The sequence below is a fragment of the Oreochromis niloticus genome, linkage group LG1, assembly GCF_001858045.2.
Source record: "Oreochromis niloticus isolate F11D_XX linkage group LG1, O_niloticus_UMD_NMBU, whole genome shotgun sequence".
In the NCBI taxonomy this organism is placed as follows: domain Eukaryota; kingdom Metazoa; phylum Chordata; class Actinopteri; order Cichliformes; family Cichlidae; genus Oreochromis; species Oreochromis niloticus.
This window is the reverse complement of record NC_031965.2, coordinates 7,989,722-8,008,926: the sequence shown is the minus strand read 5'-3', so window position 1 is coordinate 8,008,926 and position 19,205 is coordinate 7,989,722. Positions and strand designations below refer to the sequence as shown.

General features: G+C 40.1%; 1 protein-coding gene across 3 annotated transcripts in view; it reads left to right on the top strand.

The window, feature by feature from the left end:
- cemip (cell migration inducing hyaluronidase 1) overlaps positions 1-19,205 on the top strand; it is a 180,920-nt gene that overhangs the window by 152,602 nt on the left and 9,113 nt on the right. For all 3 annotated transcript variants that reach the window (XM_019347682.2, XM_019347709.2, XM_019347757.2), the window contains 9 exons: positions 1,412-1,497; positions 3,600-3,731; positions 4,065-4,100; positions 6,406-6,561; positions 8,708-8,888; positions 9,251-9,466; positions 11,612-11,823; positions 18,062-18,247; positions 18,678-18,882. In XM_019347682.2, the coding sequence (XP_019203227.1) occupies positions 1,412-1,497; positions 3,600-3,731; positions 4,065-4,100; positions 6,406-6,561; positions 8,708-8,888; positions 9,251-9,466; positions 11,612-11,823; positions 18,062-18,247; positions 18,678-18,882 (1,410 nt within the window). The remainder of the gene's footprint in view (positions 1-1,411; positions 1,498-3,599; positions 3,732-4,064; positions 4,101-6,405; positions 6,562-8,707; positions 8,889-9,250; positions 9,467-11,611; positions 11,824-18,061; positions 18,248-18,677; positions 18,883-19,205) is intronic.

The following is a 19,205-nucleotide window of genomic DNA, read 5'->3' as shown; positions in this document are numbered from 1 at the left end:
CAGTTGTTGAATAAAAATTGTACCTTCAGTTGGAAACTTGTTGACAGTATATATATTTTTATTTATTATACATTTGACATTTTTTCCAAATAATGACAAGAGTTAGATGCAAAATTAACCACAAACCATTTGTTAAATCAGCGCTAGACAATTAATTTACCCAGGGGGCTGTTGTGGAGAAATTTATTGGCCACACCAATAAGCCGAACTCAATTCTTCTCAATATTAATTTGATCTCTTTATAAACTGCTACTGGCAAGAGTTGATATTACAATTATGCAAAATGTGAAATAGGTGTAGTACCAGCATTTTATCACTGTTTAATCAATATTTCAAAAAATGTTTTTGCAATATTTTAAAGAGGTAGAACTTTTATACTAAGTGCTGTTGCTTTTTTACTTGTAGTTTAATTATATCTGCAGTTTGATGCATTCTCAATCATCCAGGAAAGTAAAACTCCAAAAGTTGATTCTGTTCATCTGGACGTAGCGTTCTCCCACAAAACGCTACGTCCAGATGAACAGAATCAACTTTTGGAGTTATATCTGCAGTTCTAAGTTCTTTTTTCTTTTTCACTGAGAGAAATCTGGTCTGTATTGGGCTTGAACAGGCAGATTAAAGTCACGTTCATCTGAGGTGGAAATGCATGAGACAGTGGACATCGTCACTGAGACAGGATCTGCACCCGGATTTGTTAAACTTCATCCCTGAGAATGCTTGTTCGCTTATGAAGGTAGCTCCAAAGAGAGCCAACATCTTTCGAGCATGTCTACTCATGTGTGGAAACTTCTCCCCTTTTAGAGAAAATAAAAATCCAACTGTAATATTGACTTAAAGTGCTGCCAGTACCTCTTTTGTATAAAGATGAGTAACCGTGCTGCTCTGGTCCATGATTAAGTAGACAAACATGAAAATTGTCCTCTTTGTTTTTAAACTGAAGCTCCAGATTTCCCATAATGTCCACAGTCCATCTTGGTTTACCTGGAGAGGAGCATTTTCAAATGCTCCATTTTTTTCAGGCGTGTTAGAGCACCACCTAATACTCTTTGATAAACTCTAAATCAGTGAATGGCTTATTGGTTTTTGTAATGTTGTGGGAAATCACAAAGCTGGTCTTGACTGCTCCATCCTGGATGTGGTAAAAAAACAAAAGCCCTTGTTGCTGCTGCAGCTTTGCTAGCAAAAGTTCAAGTCTATTCCTGCTCTGCATCAGTCAGGTTCTTGGATATCTTTGTGTGTTTAGTCTCATAATGGTGATAATCTCTGAATAATCCTTGAACACAGTGGTCTGCTCTCCAAGCACACGCCTTTACCTCTCACATAAATAAATAAAGTCCATGTCTTGTTAAAAATTCTACATTTTTCTTACAGGGAAAACAAACTCACAATTTCTATTGTCTTTTTATTTTAGGCTGGAATGATCCTTGATAATGGAGTTAAGACGACCCAGGCAAACAACAAGGACAAGAGACCCTTCCTGTCTCTGATAGGAGCCAGGTCAGACCCTGTAACAAACACCCTGTATGAGAAGTTGAAATCACATCCCACCCAGTGTGATTCAGTGTGATGAGTTTAGTCTGTAATGATGACATTTCCTGTCAATGTTTTCGTGAGCACTGGGTGTGCTCTTTTTCATATTGTCAGTGCACAAGCCAATGGCGAGAAGGGATGGACGTTTTTCTTAAATGGGCAGAAAAACCTTTTACTGGAGAAAGAAAGTGTAGATCTGTCAGTGCAATGAAGGTTTTTGTGTTATTAATCATTAATAAGATAAAGATGCTGTCAAGTAATAAAAGATACTAGTCACACACATGTATGGCTATCTGGTAAAAATAAATAAATAAAATAAAAATTATTAATTTACTCGAAGACTGGTTTGATCCCAGTGTGCTCCAGTCTGCATGCCTTGGGCAAGATACTAACCCCATGTTGCTCTCCGATGAATGCATGTGATTATTGGACAGGAAGCACTTAGAAACAGCATAGAAAAAAAGTGCTTGTGTAAATGGGAGAATGTACAAGTTGTGTAAAGTGCTTTGAGTGCTCAGATAGAGTAGAAATGTGCTACATAAGAACCAGTCCGTTTACTATTTACCATTCCATTTGCTGAACTGCTCTTTTACTCTTGTGGATTAAAATGGCGCTTATGTGCCAAATGATAGTTTAAATTACCCAGCATTCTTGGAGTCCATAGGTAGGGTTCTCGAGGGTGCTCCACCTGGAGACTCAGTCGTCCTACTGGGACGCTCATGTGGGATGACTCATCCATCACTGGGGGTGAGGTCTCTACACTGTCACATAGAGATCTGGGACGGTGCCTCTGGATTGGCAGACTGGGGTGGTGGTTCCCATGTTTAAGAAGTAGGACCGGAGAGTGTGCTCCAACTGTAGGAAGATCACACTCCTCATCCTCCCCGGCAAAGTCTTCGCCAAGGTGCTGGAAATAAGACTCTTACCATTAGTCGAAGCTTGGATGCAGGAGGAACACTTTTCATCCTGGTCATGGAACACTGAACCAGCTCTTTATCTTCTCAAGAATATTTGATGGTGGGTGGGAGTTTGCCTAACTAGTCTACATGTGTTTTGTGGACTTGGAGAAGATATTTGACCACGTCCCTCTGGGTATTCTGTGTGAGGTGTTTTGGGAGTATGGGGTATCTGGGCTGTTGCTATGAGCGTTTAGTCCTTGAACAAGCATTGCGAGAGTTGGCAATCAGGCTGACTAATTCCCAGTAGGTGTTGACCATGCCGGGACTGCCCTTTGTCAGCGATTCTGAGCATAATTTTTAGAATTTTTTTGATTCAGTGATGACAAAGGGCGTAGTCAAGTGGCAGAAGGCTTCCACTTTGGTGGTCTCAGAATGTTGTCTCAGCTTTTTGCAGATGATGTGGTTCTGCTGGTTTCACCAGGTGGAGGACTCCAGCTCACATTAGAGCGGTTCACATCAGAGTGTAAAGCAATGGTAATGAGACTTAACACTTCCAAGTCTGAGGCCATGTTCCTTAGCCGGAAACGGCTGGAGCACCCAGGTCAGGAACAAGTTGCTGCCCCAAGTGGAGGAGTTTAAGTGTCTCGGTGTCTTGTTCACAAGTGCGGGGACAGGGGAGCGGTCGGACGGATTGGTGCTGCAGCTGTAGTGATGCAGGCGCTGTACTGGTCTGTCATGGTGAAGAGAGAGCTGAGTATTTAAACGAAGCTCTCAATTTACCAGTCGATCGATGTCCCTACCCTCACCTATGATCACGAGCTACTCCTCCACATCAATGCATCTTGGGCGCCTCCTGAGTCCGGTCTTCCGGCCATGTCCCACCAGGAGGAGGCCCCAGGGCAAACCCAGGACACGTTGGAGAAACTATATCTCTCAACTGGCCTGGGAATACCTCAGTAAGATGTTGGAGGTGACTAGGGAGAGGGAGGTCTGGGCTTCAATGCTGTAGCTGCTGCTCAAGCAACCTGGCCCCAGATAAGCAAAAGAAAATGGATGGATGGATGAATGACCATTTAAAATGTTACAACATTACAGTTTATATAAATAGCTCCTTTGCAGCCTTGAAAAATATTGTTAAATATTAGCACTATATGTCCTTCTGTTGTTTAGGTATGGCCCCCATCAGGATTCTGACCCGTTCAAACCTAGAGTCCCAGCTCTCATCCACCACTTCATTGCCTATAAGAACCAGGACCATGGAGCTTGGCTGAGAGGAGGGGATGTGTGGCTAGATGACTGCCAGTGAGTAATACACACACCGAGTGATTTTACTTATTTATTTTACTTGTTACCCGAGTAAAATGAACCAGTGAATAAGTAAAGTTTGTCAACTTTAGTGCAAGTGAATGTCACTGAAAATTATGCATGTCACACAAAACAAGCGTTTTTTTCTGCACGTTCAGTGACAGCGGAGAAAGAGAAATTCATTCCCATCTAACAATAACTTGCTATTTGCTTTAGTCTCTTAGTGTGTGTGTGTGTGCATGTGTGTGTGTGTGTGTGTGTATCCATGGGAACATCACATTGTTTCTGTGTTTCTGTGCCTCTAATGATAATATTCCCTTTTTTCTGTAGATTTGCTGATAATGGCATTGGCCTCACTTTAGCAAGGTAAGACTCCCCCTTTATTAAATCATGTTAGAAAAAAAGGGCTGTTGTATGCGTTTATTGTTCTCCTGCTCACTTGCTCTCTCTCTGCCTAATTGGAAAATGCCTTATATGGAGTCTTCTTAGGATCCAGTTAGAAAAGCAGTGCTTTGATGCAGCGTGAAAAGTAATTTAGGAGTGTGATGGCAAGAATTGACAAAAAGTTTTCTCCTGACAGGAGACTTTATCAACACTTTGCCACCTAAATTTGTAAATACCTTAGGTTCAGCCTTCTATCCATATCTGTGTTTTTAAAATTCAGTCAGATTAATCATCTTAATGCAACTAGCTGGTTCATCGTTTATTTACAAAGGTGGTTCAGATTTCCTTTTTTATGTGCAGCTGTAAAAATTACTTGTCTATAGTCAATGTATTAACTACAGTAGTGGGTAGTAATTTAACCAAACAGCAAGCCCTAACCACATACAGTCCGATCGAAAGTTTAAAATCATGTGAAAAATGGCAAAAAAAAATCATATTTTGCATGGTTGGATCTTAACAAGGTTCCAAATTGGGCTTCAACATGCAACAAGAAGAAATTGGAGGGAGACAAAACATTTTTTTGAGCATGCAATTTATTGAAAACAACTTAAGATGTGAAAACCACCACCATGAGTACCACTGAATGGTACTCATGAGTACCATTCACAGAGATTTGGGGAATGGCTGCAATCACAGCATTGTATGATGGTGAAAGATGTATCCTTAGGCCCCGTCCTCACACGCTCCACTTTTCACATAAATTGACCATTGATCAGTCCTTGTGCAAATGTACTGTTTCTAAGGCCGGGGAAGCCTGCCGTCAGCTGAAACTGAAGATGTCACTTGGATGAGTGACGAAACATTTTTCCCACTGAAAACACTACGTCCAGATAAACAGAATCAGCTTTTTGGGGAGACTTAAATATAACCTAAAAAGAAACTAAAAACTCCATACTTAATCCAGAAACATAACTACAACAATACAGAAATCAGAACGCTCTTAACCAAAGACTAAGAACAACAAACTCAAAACACTCAGAGGTGTTGACAGGCTTTGACCCTTTGATGATATCTTGAGAAACATGCCCAGTTTTGATCATCATGATGTCTGGAAATTATCTAGAAGTTTTCCTAACTGATAAAGATAAGCATATGAAGCTTAGCTGGTGCCGTTATTGTCATTCTACATAGGAATAATTTGAAGAGTCAACACCCAACCAACGAACACTTCACAAATGGATCTGGATACCTATACAGTTGGTGTTTTCCCAAACAATATCTACCACAATCCATAGCAAAAATCAGTCATGGAAAAAGCTTATGTAACTGTTTTGAATTAAAGTAATTAAAGGTAGAGCCAGTTAGAAACAAGTCAGGCAAATACTTTTTCAGCAGTATACTGAAGTTGAAGTTGTGTTTGCAGTATGTACATATTTCTCCGCTGTCTACAGTGAAGCATGCTTTACATTGCCACGGACTGAGAGGGTGCTGACCAAGAGAGATGCTTCCGCTCCAAATTCAGCATTTTTAAGCTCAACAGGAAAGTGATTTTAAATATACATCAAAACTGGTTTTGGAGTAGATAAAGCAGGCTAACATTAAGCTTTCCGGAAGTCCTTCCCAAATCCCCAACATCAGCCATCTTGGAAATTTGTGGGCTATACTTGGAATCCAGCTCTATGATCATTCGACCCTTGAAAAGGAACAGTTCAAACCAGAAATCCTAAAATTATCCTGGCATGCTTACTCATAATGAGTGTATGTGATCTTCTGACCACAACTATAGGCAGATGATGGAGCCCTTGAGACATGCTGTTTGCTAATAATTTCTTCTGTTTCTGGTGAACATATTGCTATATATTACCTTGGTTGTCCATTAGCTTGTGTATAGCAGCTACGCGGAAATCTGTGGAGAAGCACACACTGTTACATTTTGATTTGTTAGGACTGAGTTATTAGTAACAATTGTTCTTTTTATCTTTTGTGAACCAACTCATATATTCTTACTGTGCTGCACTAAGACAATACACCCAGTCTTTGAGGAACACAAGGATTGCTTAATAACCAACACAGACACTCTGCAATTATAACTGCAGAGTGTAGCCAAGATGTTACTGTGGAGCTTTTGCCACACATTTAAATCATAATGATGTACTTTTCCATTGTATTTTAGCTTTGGCATGTTGTATTATATATTTTGATGTCCTTAGATGTTTAAACTTTACATAATCAACAACAGAAAAACAGATTTTAACTGCCTGAATTTACTCACACTGTCTGTGTGCAGTGGAGGGACATTTCCAGATGATGACGGCTCTCGTCAGCAGGTGAAGAACTCACTTTTTGTGGGTGAAAGTGATAATCATGGTATGCCCTTGCCAGACAAGAGGATTTGGGGCCCTGGGGGTTCTGATCTTACTGACAGGACCCTGCCACGTGGCATGTAAGTGGCAATTATACCTAATTTTATTTTTGTTTTTAAGCTCACAAGCTCACAAGCTCCATGTTCCATGTTTATTTTGAGGATTTAAGCCTTCACTCACAGAGCAAAATGCTATATTAAAATCCTAATAACATATGAGGTCTTCAAGATAGCATGGAGCCATATCATTTAAGACTTTATTTCTGAAAAGTATTTTAATTCCATGTTTCTATTTAACAGGGAACCAATGACAAGAAACTAATGTGGGAGAAAGTGGTCTCTCTTTGTATTTCTAGTCAGTACAGTTGCTGTAGCATTTGAAGCCTTTTCAGGTAGTTTTTAACTACATGATAATATTAGGGATCATAAAAATTTGCAGTAGTCCAGACTGAAAGTGACAAATGCATTGACTAGTTTTTCTGCATCAGTAATAATTATGGAACTACTTGGTTCATAAGTACCTAAATTTGCAAAAACAAAGAATGTGTGGCCGTTGCAGTTAACACCTCATTGGACTGCACTTTCAGTCTGTGTCAGATAACAGTTTAATCGAGGCTGGTATGCATAAGAGCCAGATTTGGTATGCTCAGAAATCAGTCCCATGCTCTGGCCATCTGGGCAGTGTACAAAAAGAACGTGTCGCCAGTGGTATTATTAGAGATCCCTTTATAGTGGGTTTTCACGGTGTGTCATCAAACCGGAAGTCGCCATATTGGAGATACTGGAGGTAAACAAACAGATTCCAAACGTCGAACGAAAGTAAATGGTGAATTATTGCCGTGTTTTTGGCTGTACCGATCGGTCAGAGCATGAAAAACATTTGCAGTTTTATAGACTGCCAAAAGTTATTACAAATCAGGGAGAACAATGTCGAAGGTTATCAGAAGAAAGGAGGCGGTTGTGGTTAGCGAAGCTAGACCAGGATTTACAAGGCAAAAATCTGAACAACATCCGAATTTGTTTGGCTCATTTCTTTTCTATAGTTAACCATACTTAATAAAATATACTCGAAGTATGCTACTTTTTAGAGAGGGATGATATCATACAGTTAAGGTTTGGTTGATTAAAGATGTTATTGCATTACTTACTTTGGCATTCACAACACATCTGTCACTGATGACTTGATACTGCATCTCCCTCACCCATCCACACACCATCTGGTTATAGGCCTCCAAACTTTTATAAGATTTAAGGTCTTCTCCTGTGTATGGGCGTGGCGAGAAAACCAGGTAGTTGACGATATCATGATATGCAATAGACAGAAGACTCTCCGGGTCGTCATTGATCCAAGATGTAGGAGCCAACTCGTATGGATCTGCACCACCAATAAACCTTAACTTTTCCAAATATCGTGTCCTTTCCTGCGGACCAAGTCCTTCCCTCTATGCCTTTGCATCTATAACACATTTTGAGGAGCTTTTCTGTGGTTTCGGACATTGATCCATTGCAGTGTTTACCTCCGAGTGCCTCCAATATGGCCGCGCATGCAGGTTACCGCCCAGAACGTGACGTAGGTGAAAACCCTCTATTGTGTGAGGAAAAATTAATTTAAACCACTTCTGCCTTAATCTGCAGTTTAGACTAACATTCTTTGACACTATTGTGCTCTCATGTTGTGCATTGCTGACCATTTCTTGAGAGCTGCTCTAAAGAAAAGCTTTTCAGTGACACCCACAGTAGGGAGTCATTTGTGGACATTTTCTTTCATCAAAATGCATATTTGATGCATCCTTTTTACATGCAATTCAACAACGGAAAGTCCTCAAAAAATCTACAACAACAAGAATTAGTATAGCAAAAGAATACATTCTGATTAAAGTTCTCCAACAGAGCTACCAGTTAATAACATGTTTCACAAGCCTGAATTTTATTAATAAAGAAATGCTGGTTACTCTTTATTTTTGTGTAGTACTTTCTCTTGTAGTTAACTAACACACAACATTTTTGATGATGTTGACTACATGTGTCATTTAGTCTTCTGCCATGCATCTTGCTGCACATGAAAATAAAACTTGCCTTTATAGCTCCTTGAAGACATGTCTCAAAGAAACACATTGTGCTGTAATTGCACGTCTCTTTTCAGTTCAATGACTTTCTGAAGCTTCTGTTCCAGTGTATGTAGAGCCAAACATCAATGACAACGTTTGTGCATCTGTGTTTTGAGCAGTGATTTTCCAATCCGGGGCATGCAGATCTACGATGGGCCGATCAATGTACAGAACTGTACATTTAGGAAATACACGGCACTAGACGGAAGGCACACCAGTGCCTTTGGCTTCAGGCTCAACAATTCATGGCAGAGCTGCCCCAACAATAATGTCACCAACATCACCTTTGATCACGTACCTGTGAGTCAACTTCTGTGTGAAATCCACAAAAGCAGAGACACTGGTTTAACGCATTTTTTTCATTTGGAAAAAAAATGATAACTGTAACTTTACACAAAAGCATTTTAAAATACTATTGTTATTTGAAAACTGTATCCCAGTTCCATTGTCCTGTATCTTCCACTTTTGTAGAATTTCAGATGGATTGAGTAATTCTGGATATTTCTCAGCTAAATTTTCTTTTAATTCAAATATAGAGCCACGTTTTAAATGTTGAAAATAAAGAAACACTGAACACATTTGGAATATTGGATGTGAGTGATGTGCTGTACCACAAAAAGCCACAGTAAATGGCTCTAGACTAATGCATCCCTCTCTTACAGATTACATCTCGGGTGTTTTTTGGGGAGCCAGGTCCCTGGTTCAGTAAAATGCAGATGGACGGGGACAAGACGACCATATTCCATGATATTGATGGATCAGTCAGTGAGTATCCCGGAGCTTTCCTGGTTAAAGAAGACAACTGGCTGCTTCGTCACCCTGACTGCATTGATGTGCCTGACTGGAAGGGTGCTATCTGCAGTGGGCACTATGCACAGGTGGGTCAGCAGGTGTCACACTCGATTTCTCATTCATTCATCTTCATATATCAGTCTTTAAAAACACAAATGTAATTTCTGGTTGATTGTGTGCATTTTCATATTCCAAGTGCACTTTCGAGTGGTTCATACACAACACGTTCTCACTCCCAAAGCGTAACATTTTACGCTAGGCGACAAATCGTCAACATATTACGTTTTCAGGCACCCAACGCGTTCCTACGTGACGGCATCGGAAAACTGCGGACACGTGAGAACCGTTTGGACTCAATCTACACATCTTCGCTTTCTCCCTTAAAATCGCTTGAGAAAAGACTATTTCACGTCACTAAAGTGCTGGTTAAGGTTAGGAATAAGGTCATGGTTAGGTTTAGGGATAAGGTTAGGTTTAGGCTTAGGGATAAGGTTAGGTTTGGGGCTGCAATACAGGGCTGGAACCCGCCGCGTACCATAACAACGTGGAAGGTCACCTTTCGCGTTCCTCAGGAACGCCGCGGGACGTGACAAAATGTCGGGATGTTATGCCTCGGGAGTGAGAACGGGCTCTTCATACATCAGCCCATGAAACTTGTTTGTTGGGGTATCCGAAAACTCTTGAAAAAGAAGAGCCAGAAGGGATAAGAAAAAAGTCCACTTTAAAGTCCTTCTTAACACCAGTTATTTTCTGGTGTTCTGAATATGTTTAAGGAAATGTCTGCTTCTTTGTGCTATAAAGCCAACAAATCACACAATGGATTTTTTAGGATTGTTTTTGCATTACCTCACAATGAGCCTCAATCACAAACAGTCTTTATGTGGAAAGCTGTATTTGTTTATACTCCACAAAACAAATAGTCAAGTATTGTCTTCTCATAATTATAATTCAACGCTAGCTTGTTTTGCAAGACAGCTCAAATAGATGAAAAAGAGTCGAGGGCATAAGTTGACCCCACTTTGTATGCACAGGCAGAACATCTGGGATCCTGGAGCATGTTGGAGGCCAAAAGGTGTTCCAAACAGGGCCCACTAGCATGCATATACTTCCCAGTTCACACCAATGCCCCAAATGTGAAGGAGTCCAGTAACCTTGGGATCTGGCTAGAAAAAGGACAGTCCAACATAAAATGTTTTCTTAACCTAGGTGGGAGGTCATGTTAGGCAGGCCACCTAGGTTAAAGGAAACATAGTACTTAAACTGACAAACCTCCCAAACTGCACATGGGTTGGACATAAAGCCAGCAACCTCATTGTGTAAAGAAAGAAGCCAAGCCACAGAAAGTTTTACCCATACATTAAACTGTGGCCAAGAAGGGAATGTACGCCAGCCACCAGCCCGGACCAACAAGGAGCAGGACCAACAGCTGTTGAAGGAGCAGCTTCGACAGCTGGACAGTTGACTGGTGGCAGACCTTCTTACACTAAAATGCACCACGACTATACTCTAGCACCTGTCTCCCTTTTTAGTGACTAATGACAGCCTGTTGTAGAAAGGTTGTCATTAGAATTCTAAAAACCAGAACTTCAGTTCTTAGCCAAGATTCAAATGTACGTATTACTTCAGTGGGTGTGTGCCTGATGTCTTGGTGTGGTATGTTTCCTGGTGGGATCATCATAGCAACAACAACTAATGACTCACACCATTGCACACCACCAAGATCAACTTCCTTCATTTTAATTCGAACCAACCAGCTGCACAGGCAGCAACCTCGTGCTTCTGGGTATTTTAAGTAAATGCGATTCAATTAGCTGACACCTATATTGCAGTAGCACAAGCAAAGTGAACAAATGCATCCATAGTTGATTTTTTGAAGTTCATGACTTCACCTCTTTCAAAGTGAATTAGAGGCTAGAGTGTTGAATCGGGATCCATATATGTGTGCATCATGTACAGGTATTCAGTGTATGAACAAACGTGGTGACCTATGCCAATTCACAACAGTCACCTCACGGCACGTTATATTGTAAGGTAAAGACCCGACAACGAGGTTGTCGGGTCTTTACCTTACAATATAGAGCACCGAAGATATGAACAAAGTGGTTTGAATGAAAAGAGTGGATTGTCATAGACTGAAGTCAGAGTGGCTATATTAATTGAATAACTAAAATGTGATACTTCTACTTCTATGATATTATATATTATGATATGGAATGCATTCTTTTTTTCAGATCTATATTCAAACACGAAACCCTGCCAACCTTAACATGCAGATAGTGAGGGATGAATATCCCGATCGACCCCTAACACTTGAAGGTGCCCTGGAGAAGAGGAAACATTACCAGCAGTTCCAGCCAGTGGTCACCCTGGCCAAAGGTTATACCATCCACTGGGATCAGGCGGCACCTGCTGAGGTCACCATCTGGCTCATCAACTTCAACAAGTCAGTGACTAAACTTAGAAAATTTTGTAATGTACTGTCTGTACTGTTGGACCATTTTACTGCTTTATATATATTGGACAGCACACTTCAGTGTGTGAGGTTGTGTTACGCCCCTCTGCAGCCCCTAATCTCCTCAGTGTGTTCAGCTGGTACTAATTGACCACACCTAGTCAGGTGTGGATATAAAAGCATACCTGAAGCAGGCTCACTAGCCCTTGCCTTGGTAGTACCAGCTATTTTAGCCAACTTGCTATGCATTTTAAGATAAAACCTCTTCTCACTGAAATTCTGGTGTTCGTCTCCTTATTCATGTTGCGACTTTTGAGCCGGGTCATAACATAAGTGGGGGCTCGTCTGGGATTGTTTGGACATGTTTGTGGAGACTGAATATCAGTTTTTTGTGTTACTTTTAAGTGGGTGAGTGATAGTGTTCACTGTAATTGAGCAAACTCTTTAGTTAGTGTGTTTCCGCTGGTGGTTGTGCTGCCCTTCTATCAGAGCACTTGTTGTTTTGCTTTGTTGTTTTGATTTATTGTGTTTGGTGGTTATCCCGGGTGGGGGTACGCTTCAGAGTTTGGTAGGAGACTGCGTCAATGGTCTGCTGCCTGCTCTCGAGCTTGTGTTTAAAGTTGCCTGGAGCCTGGTACACCACTGAAGACTAGGAATGAGAAGTTAGTGTTTCGTTGTTAGCATTTTAGGCTGGGAGTTGCTCATAGTAAACCAGTGGCACCAAACTCTGCATAAAGTTGAAATGAGGTTTAGACCATTCATTAGCTATGGTCTTATGGCTGAGGCCGGTAGGCTTTGTGAGTTGGCATTGTGTTTGCATCTAATATATCAGTGTTGATGGATGCAAAATGAGGTGAGTGTTTTGTGCTGTGAGCTTTAGTGCTGTGGAGAATTTGGCTACTTTAGTTGGGTTACTTGTGAGTGTTGTGATCATTGTGTGGCCATAGCTCTCCATTTGTGGTTGGTCACTAGCATGCTTGCTTTACTGAACTTTGGAGATTAAAGTAACTTGTTGTGGTATAGGGCCACTTGTATGTGACCATTTGTGTGGTGGAGACAACAGATCTCTTGGTTGTAGTTATTTGTTGCTACTTCTGGTTTTGTGTTGTAGCAGGTCAAGTAATCATTTTGGGTTTGACTGTTGTGCTCCTTTGTGTTGGGTCACGTGTTACTTTTTGTGTGTTCAGTGTGGCAACTTCAAATCCTCATGTAGGGGCATCCATGCTTAAAGATGCCAACTATAGTAATGTGAACCCTGTGCTTCTGCTAGCTTTTACTCTTCTTTCAGTTTTGGGGATCAAGGACCAGAAAGCTTCAGAGTAGCTTTTAATTCATTTTAGGGGTCCTAGAGGAACCCTTTTGAGGGAGGTGTTACGCCCCTTTGCAGCCCCTAATCTTCTCAACGTGTTCAGCTGGTACTAATTGACCACACCTAGTCAGGTGTGGATAAAAGCATACCTGAAGCAGGCTTTCAGGAAGGCTTACTAGCCCTTGCCTTGATGGTACCAGCTATTTTAGCCAACTTGCTATGCATTTTAAGATAAAACCTCTTCTCACTAAAAATTCTGGTGTTCGTCTCCTTATTTGTTGTGGCTTTTGAGCCGGGTTGTAACAGGTTGTTCATTAAACACTTTGTATATAAATACAAAGATTTAATATTCTATCCTGGATTTAGAAGGGAGCCAATTAAAAGAAGCTAACATGGGAGAAACATAAAAGAAATCTAAGTTCTTCAGTGTTTCTAGTTTCGTTTGAATACTTACCCCTGTGCTATTTGGTGTCCTGGTCAGATGGAAGTATAATGGTAGGTGATTTTTTTTTTTTTTTTTTTCCCCCCCACAGGTGTCTAATCCAATGACTTTAGTCGTAGTTTAGAAGTACAAAGTTAAATTTCATCCAGGTCTGTAGGTGCAATGTACATAAGGTAAAATGTATTCTGATTGTTGGGGTTTTCACTGTATTATTGTAGGATCTTTACCTTAATTCAATAAAAGCACTAGATGTTACAATCCCTGATAATGCATTGATTCAAATTGAGAAAGTCTTGAGGGATGGCTATTACGAGAAAGCAGCCTGGAAGCTTTACCAGTGGGACACATCATCAGTTGTGTGCCTCAGCTTCACAGGGTATTTCAGCCTTTTATCACAAATTATTCTATTTTCCAGTTTACTTCCTTGGCTATGTTTAGTGATTAGAAATTTGATCTAGAGTATAAAATTTACAGTATAAATATCTTTCAGACACATCATCAGAAATATAAGGTGCCTTCAGGTGACCTGTGTTGTGATTTTGCACTATATAAATTGAATTGAATTGAAAGCACTTGTCCAAACACAGAACCCTGGGAAACTTTTGTGTGTGAGGAAGACTCTGGATTATAAACAAATTTTATCATTAAATTGACTGATAGATCAAAGAGAAATGTGATCATCTGCAATGTAGTGGGTCCAAGAGTCTATTGTCCCAGGTTATGACATGATTGTTAGTGATTTCAGCAGTGCTGTTTCTGTTAAATGATGAAATCTAAATCCTGACTGAAACTCTACAATGCATAACGCATTGTATCTGTTATGTATTATTATTATTTTCGTTTAACTGGTTAGTTCTGAGTTCATTCTTATTACGTCTCTGAGTTTACTTATGACCGGTTTAGTTATTTGTTTTTTAGGTTCCCCTTGTGTCTTTGTCCTCTGTGTGCCTCTGTGTGTTTGATCCTCATGTCTGAGTTTTCCACATTTAGTTCCCATGTTCCCCTCCTCATGTTTATTCCATGCCTCCCCTGTCTGTCATGTTTGCATTTGGGTCCTCACATAAAAAGAATCCACACAATCTGCGTCTGCATATCGTGGCACAAGTCAAGCATAGTTGTTATAACTAGACTTTAAATAAAGATAAATTGATCAAATCTTTGTCTGAAGCTGGAAGAAAGAGTTTGGAGAACTATGTAAGACTTTCTGAAGGAGCATGGATGTCCTCTCTAATAAGACCAGAATTTCATAGTTTTCTGGACACCACTGTAAGACACAGCAAGGACTGTATGTGCCATCAGTTCTTCTGCACATTGTACAGCTCAGCTGTTCCACACACATTTCAGGTTTATACGGTCGAATAGTTTGTAATAATGCAGCTCTCCTCTAGATAAATCCTGAGCTCCACCTGACTCCTAATCCTCAGAACCCTTTGCACAGGTGCTTAGTGATTTCTATCATAAGAGATATTTCTTATATCAAAAGTATATTGATTCTCATTCAGCCTCCTCTTATTTATTTTCCCTCGCTGTTTTCAGAGAGAAACACTTGTGTGAAACTTGAGCTCACACTGGATTTTTGAGCCACTGAATCTCGGCAGAATGCTGGTTTTTACTGAAGTGAACTAGCTGCCTCTTTTTATATAAATTACAGTGCATTGTTAGATCATCCTGCAATTGTGACATGACAATAAATTTCCTCACTTACTAAATCTGTCCCATAACATATAAATTAGATCCATCTTACTTTCTTATATTTTACTGTTGTGATCAAAACGTTCCTCCTCCCTGTTTAGGATTTCTATGACTGCAGTAACACTTATCCCAGCTGAGCTGAAGTAAGAATTAATCTTAAACACAAGGATGATGAACACTGATGCTGATGAACACTGAATATACAGAACATTAACATTAACAGTTAATGTAGATCATAATCTTGAGCTCATATAGTGTTCTTCAGTTTTTATTACAACAGTGTGATTTTCAGAGTTCAGCTGTGAGTTTAACAAACTGTTGTTAAATACATCAGGAAGTTATGGATGAAAATGCAGTTACAGTGAACATTTCCATGATTTGTTTATTATGTCAGTTGTTTTCGTAATTGGTGGACTGTCCATCACGATGACTTATTGGACAGAATTTTTTTCCTCCCTTTTCATAAATGATGGTCCAGTGTATCCTATGATAAAGGAAGCAATAAAGGAAGCACTGAAGCCCCCTTTCCTTTCCTGTTTCCAGTTCAAAGGGGGTTTATTGTCATTTCCTGTTCCAGTTCTTCAAATGTTCAAACAAATTTGGAGAATTGGCAGAGCTTTGATCATGGCCACCACACAGATAATTCCGGGTCATGTCTCTCAGTTAGGAAACTTCCTAAGCAAAATGGACTGTTGGAATGTAGGTAGGTCCCAGGCTACTGTGGTGAGTCGACCCTTAACCTTAGCTGGGTTCTTTGAAAGAGCACAGAAAGATGAAACAGTTAAAGTAATGAAACTGGGAACGTGATGGGAGTTTATTGAACACATCGATTTTGCTTTGAATCCCATTTAGAGGATTTCTGTTATTAATTTGAATGAAACTAATGGAGACCATCAGCCCCTTCAACTCTCAACATTCTTTCCAACGATTCACTGCAAAAATAGGAAAAGTTTTTTTTTGTGGTTTGGCCTCTCTTTAGCTGGCTTTCATGGTGTGGCCCTGAGCTATTTAAATTGCATGAAGGCTGTTTGTTATTTCAAGCTTGTCAGTTAATCCCTGATGGCCTGAATCAAAACATGACAGAACTAAGACGAATCATTTTCACTGATTGTGCAAAGAACTATGGCTCCATCTACAGGTCATTGTGGTATTTAGCAAGTAAGGTGAATTTCTGTAAAAAGAAGTGAACAACATCTTGTTCCTTTTTTGACTCAAAACATCAGTTTTGAGAGTAAACTGACAAGTTTAATGATGTTTTTTGTCTGGCTTTCATATAATGACACAGTTTTTGTTTGTTTGTTTGTTTGTTTTGTTTTTTAAAAATACTGACAATGAATCTTGTAGAAGATTCATTTTGAAGAAGCTTTTGAGTTAAAGAGATCCGAGTTCTTAACTTGGAGTCAGTTTGTATGGCAGGTTTTATTTCACGTAATATTTGACCTTATTTAGTGGGGGGTTTTTTCATGTATTTAGTCATTAAGCAGAGCTGGCACCTTTCAATAGACCAGAAGGGGGAATTGATGATTGATAAACAGCATGCGTGGCTTTGTGAAGTCAGATCCTGAATAGTTAAGCTGAGCATTTGACAGAGCAGTCATTAAGGTAATCAGAATGTTTTGTTTTTTAGCTAACATTCACACACATTCATACTCCGATGGATGCATCGGAGAGCAATTTGGGGTTAGTATCTTGCCCAAGGATATTTGGCATGCAGACTAGGGAAAGCCAGGAATCGAACCACCAACCTTCCGATCAGTAGGTGACCTGCTCTACCACCTGAGCTACAGCCATCCCGAGTCTGTTTATCTGGACGTTTTCAGTGGGAGAAATGTTTCGTCACTCGAGACTTCTTCAGTCTCAGCTGACCGCAGGTTTCCCCAACCTGTGACAGGTTGTGACAGTACATTTGGTCTTTGATCACTGATCAATAGGCTTTGATCGGTTGTTGTTAATTAATGGTCATGACAATTTGAATATTAATGATCAAGGAACTGACCTCACAGCCCATTTTACTAGTTTTAGTCATTATGCAACTGGCAACATTTTATTCTCACTCCCTACATTTTAACAGGAATACATCTATGTTCTACTCCTTACATTTTCAAAGCAGGCTTGTTACTTTGCATTTAGTTCATTTGAAGCGACTTGTTCACATCACTGATTTTCTTTTCAGTGTTAAACCAATTTTAACCTAAGAGGAAGGTCAGAGATTGGTTTTGAAATGTCAGGACTGCTCACTGACATCTGATAAACAGTCAATATAAGGACTGCATTTAAATCACTTTAGAGTTTTTTAAATCAGATATTGCATCAGTATAAGATGTGAATGGTTTTTCATATAATGAAATGTGTTTGACAGCAAGTTGAACTTTTCATTATTTGAAGGTTGCATGAAAATACTTGGCAGTTCATGCAGTCTAAACAGCATTCTGGTGAAGTTTATGGTAATGCATTATGTTGGACAGGTTGGTAAGCTGTGGTGCTTACAGTTTTAGATTACATCAAGGTACCAGTCAATTTGAATTTAAGCTGATATTAAAGGTAATACTCATTAGAGTCCCTCGCTGAATTCCACCTTTAAACCTGCTTCATAGTGTCTACAGGCTAGAAATCAGCCACAGTAGCCCATTTAACATCAGCTTCTATCCTGTTGACTTCAATTCTGTACATATGCTGTTGTGTAAATCATGAGGTTCAGTTTCATTTACACAAAAATACCTGACAGTTTGAAATGAAATCAGATTATATTGGATTTGGATTAGTTTGGGGTTTTCCTTGTGTTTCAGGAATGACTGGATCAATGTGGGCCTCTGCTATCCACAAGGTACCACCTTCACAATCCTGTCTGACATCCACAATCGGCTGACCAAACAAACCCGCAAGACTGGCGTCTTCATGAGGACGACTCAGAAGGAGAAGATCAACCACTCGCACTTGGCCAGAGGATATTACTACTGGGAAGAAGACACTGGGTCCGACCCATGCACAGACCACTACATTACACTCATTACCAGAAGTAGGACAACTAGGAAAAATATACAGGGCTTTGGCTTAGACACACACAAAACATAACTCTTACAGTAAAATATGTAAGAGCTACATCAGCCAAATGAAATGTGATATTCCTACAATAAAAGATGCAAAGGTGTGAGCTACATTTTGGGTGACCTTTGTGACTAAGCACACATAAAGCTGGGCATACCCTGGATATATACCGATATACTGTTAAGAGGATGGATGCATGGATGGATGGATGGATGGATGCCACTGTAAGATTTCACAAAAAACTTTACCTGTAGGTACTACTGATCACTTAACTGCTCAGGGTTAGATGACATGAGTGTTTTGGTTGCTAAGTGTCAGGGAAAGCATATGATGCCTGTCATTTATTGTGTCTTGCAGCCTCCTCTTCCTGAAGGTGAAAGCCCACAATCACAGAGAGACCTTTGCCTTCTGCTCTGTGAAGGGTTGTGAGAGGGTGAAGATCACAGCAATCATACCAAAAGGCAGTCCACCCAGCAACTGCTTGGCTAAGGCGTACCCCAAACATGCTGAGCTGCCCATTGTCGATGTTCCAATGCCCAGAAAAATTCCGACTGTCAGGCTGGTAAGCAATCACATTGAAATGATTCCAACTACCCACTATTTTCCTGTGGAATTGGCATTATTCATGTCATTGGAGGTATAGAAAGAATAAATGTCCTGGCTAGATGGAAGATTAAAAAAAAGGCTTATTTTCTTCGCTTGGTGTTCATTAAAATGTTAAAATCCACTCTGAAACACACAGTAAAGAGGGAGGGATTTAAGACAGTGAGTGGAGAGATTCAGTAGAGGTGCAATATACAGTAACCAGGTATAACACTGTGACAATTATACCACTTGACTCCCTGGTATAACTCTCAAACACACACCTTAAAGCACATAACTTGT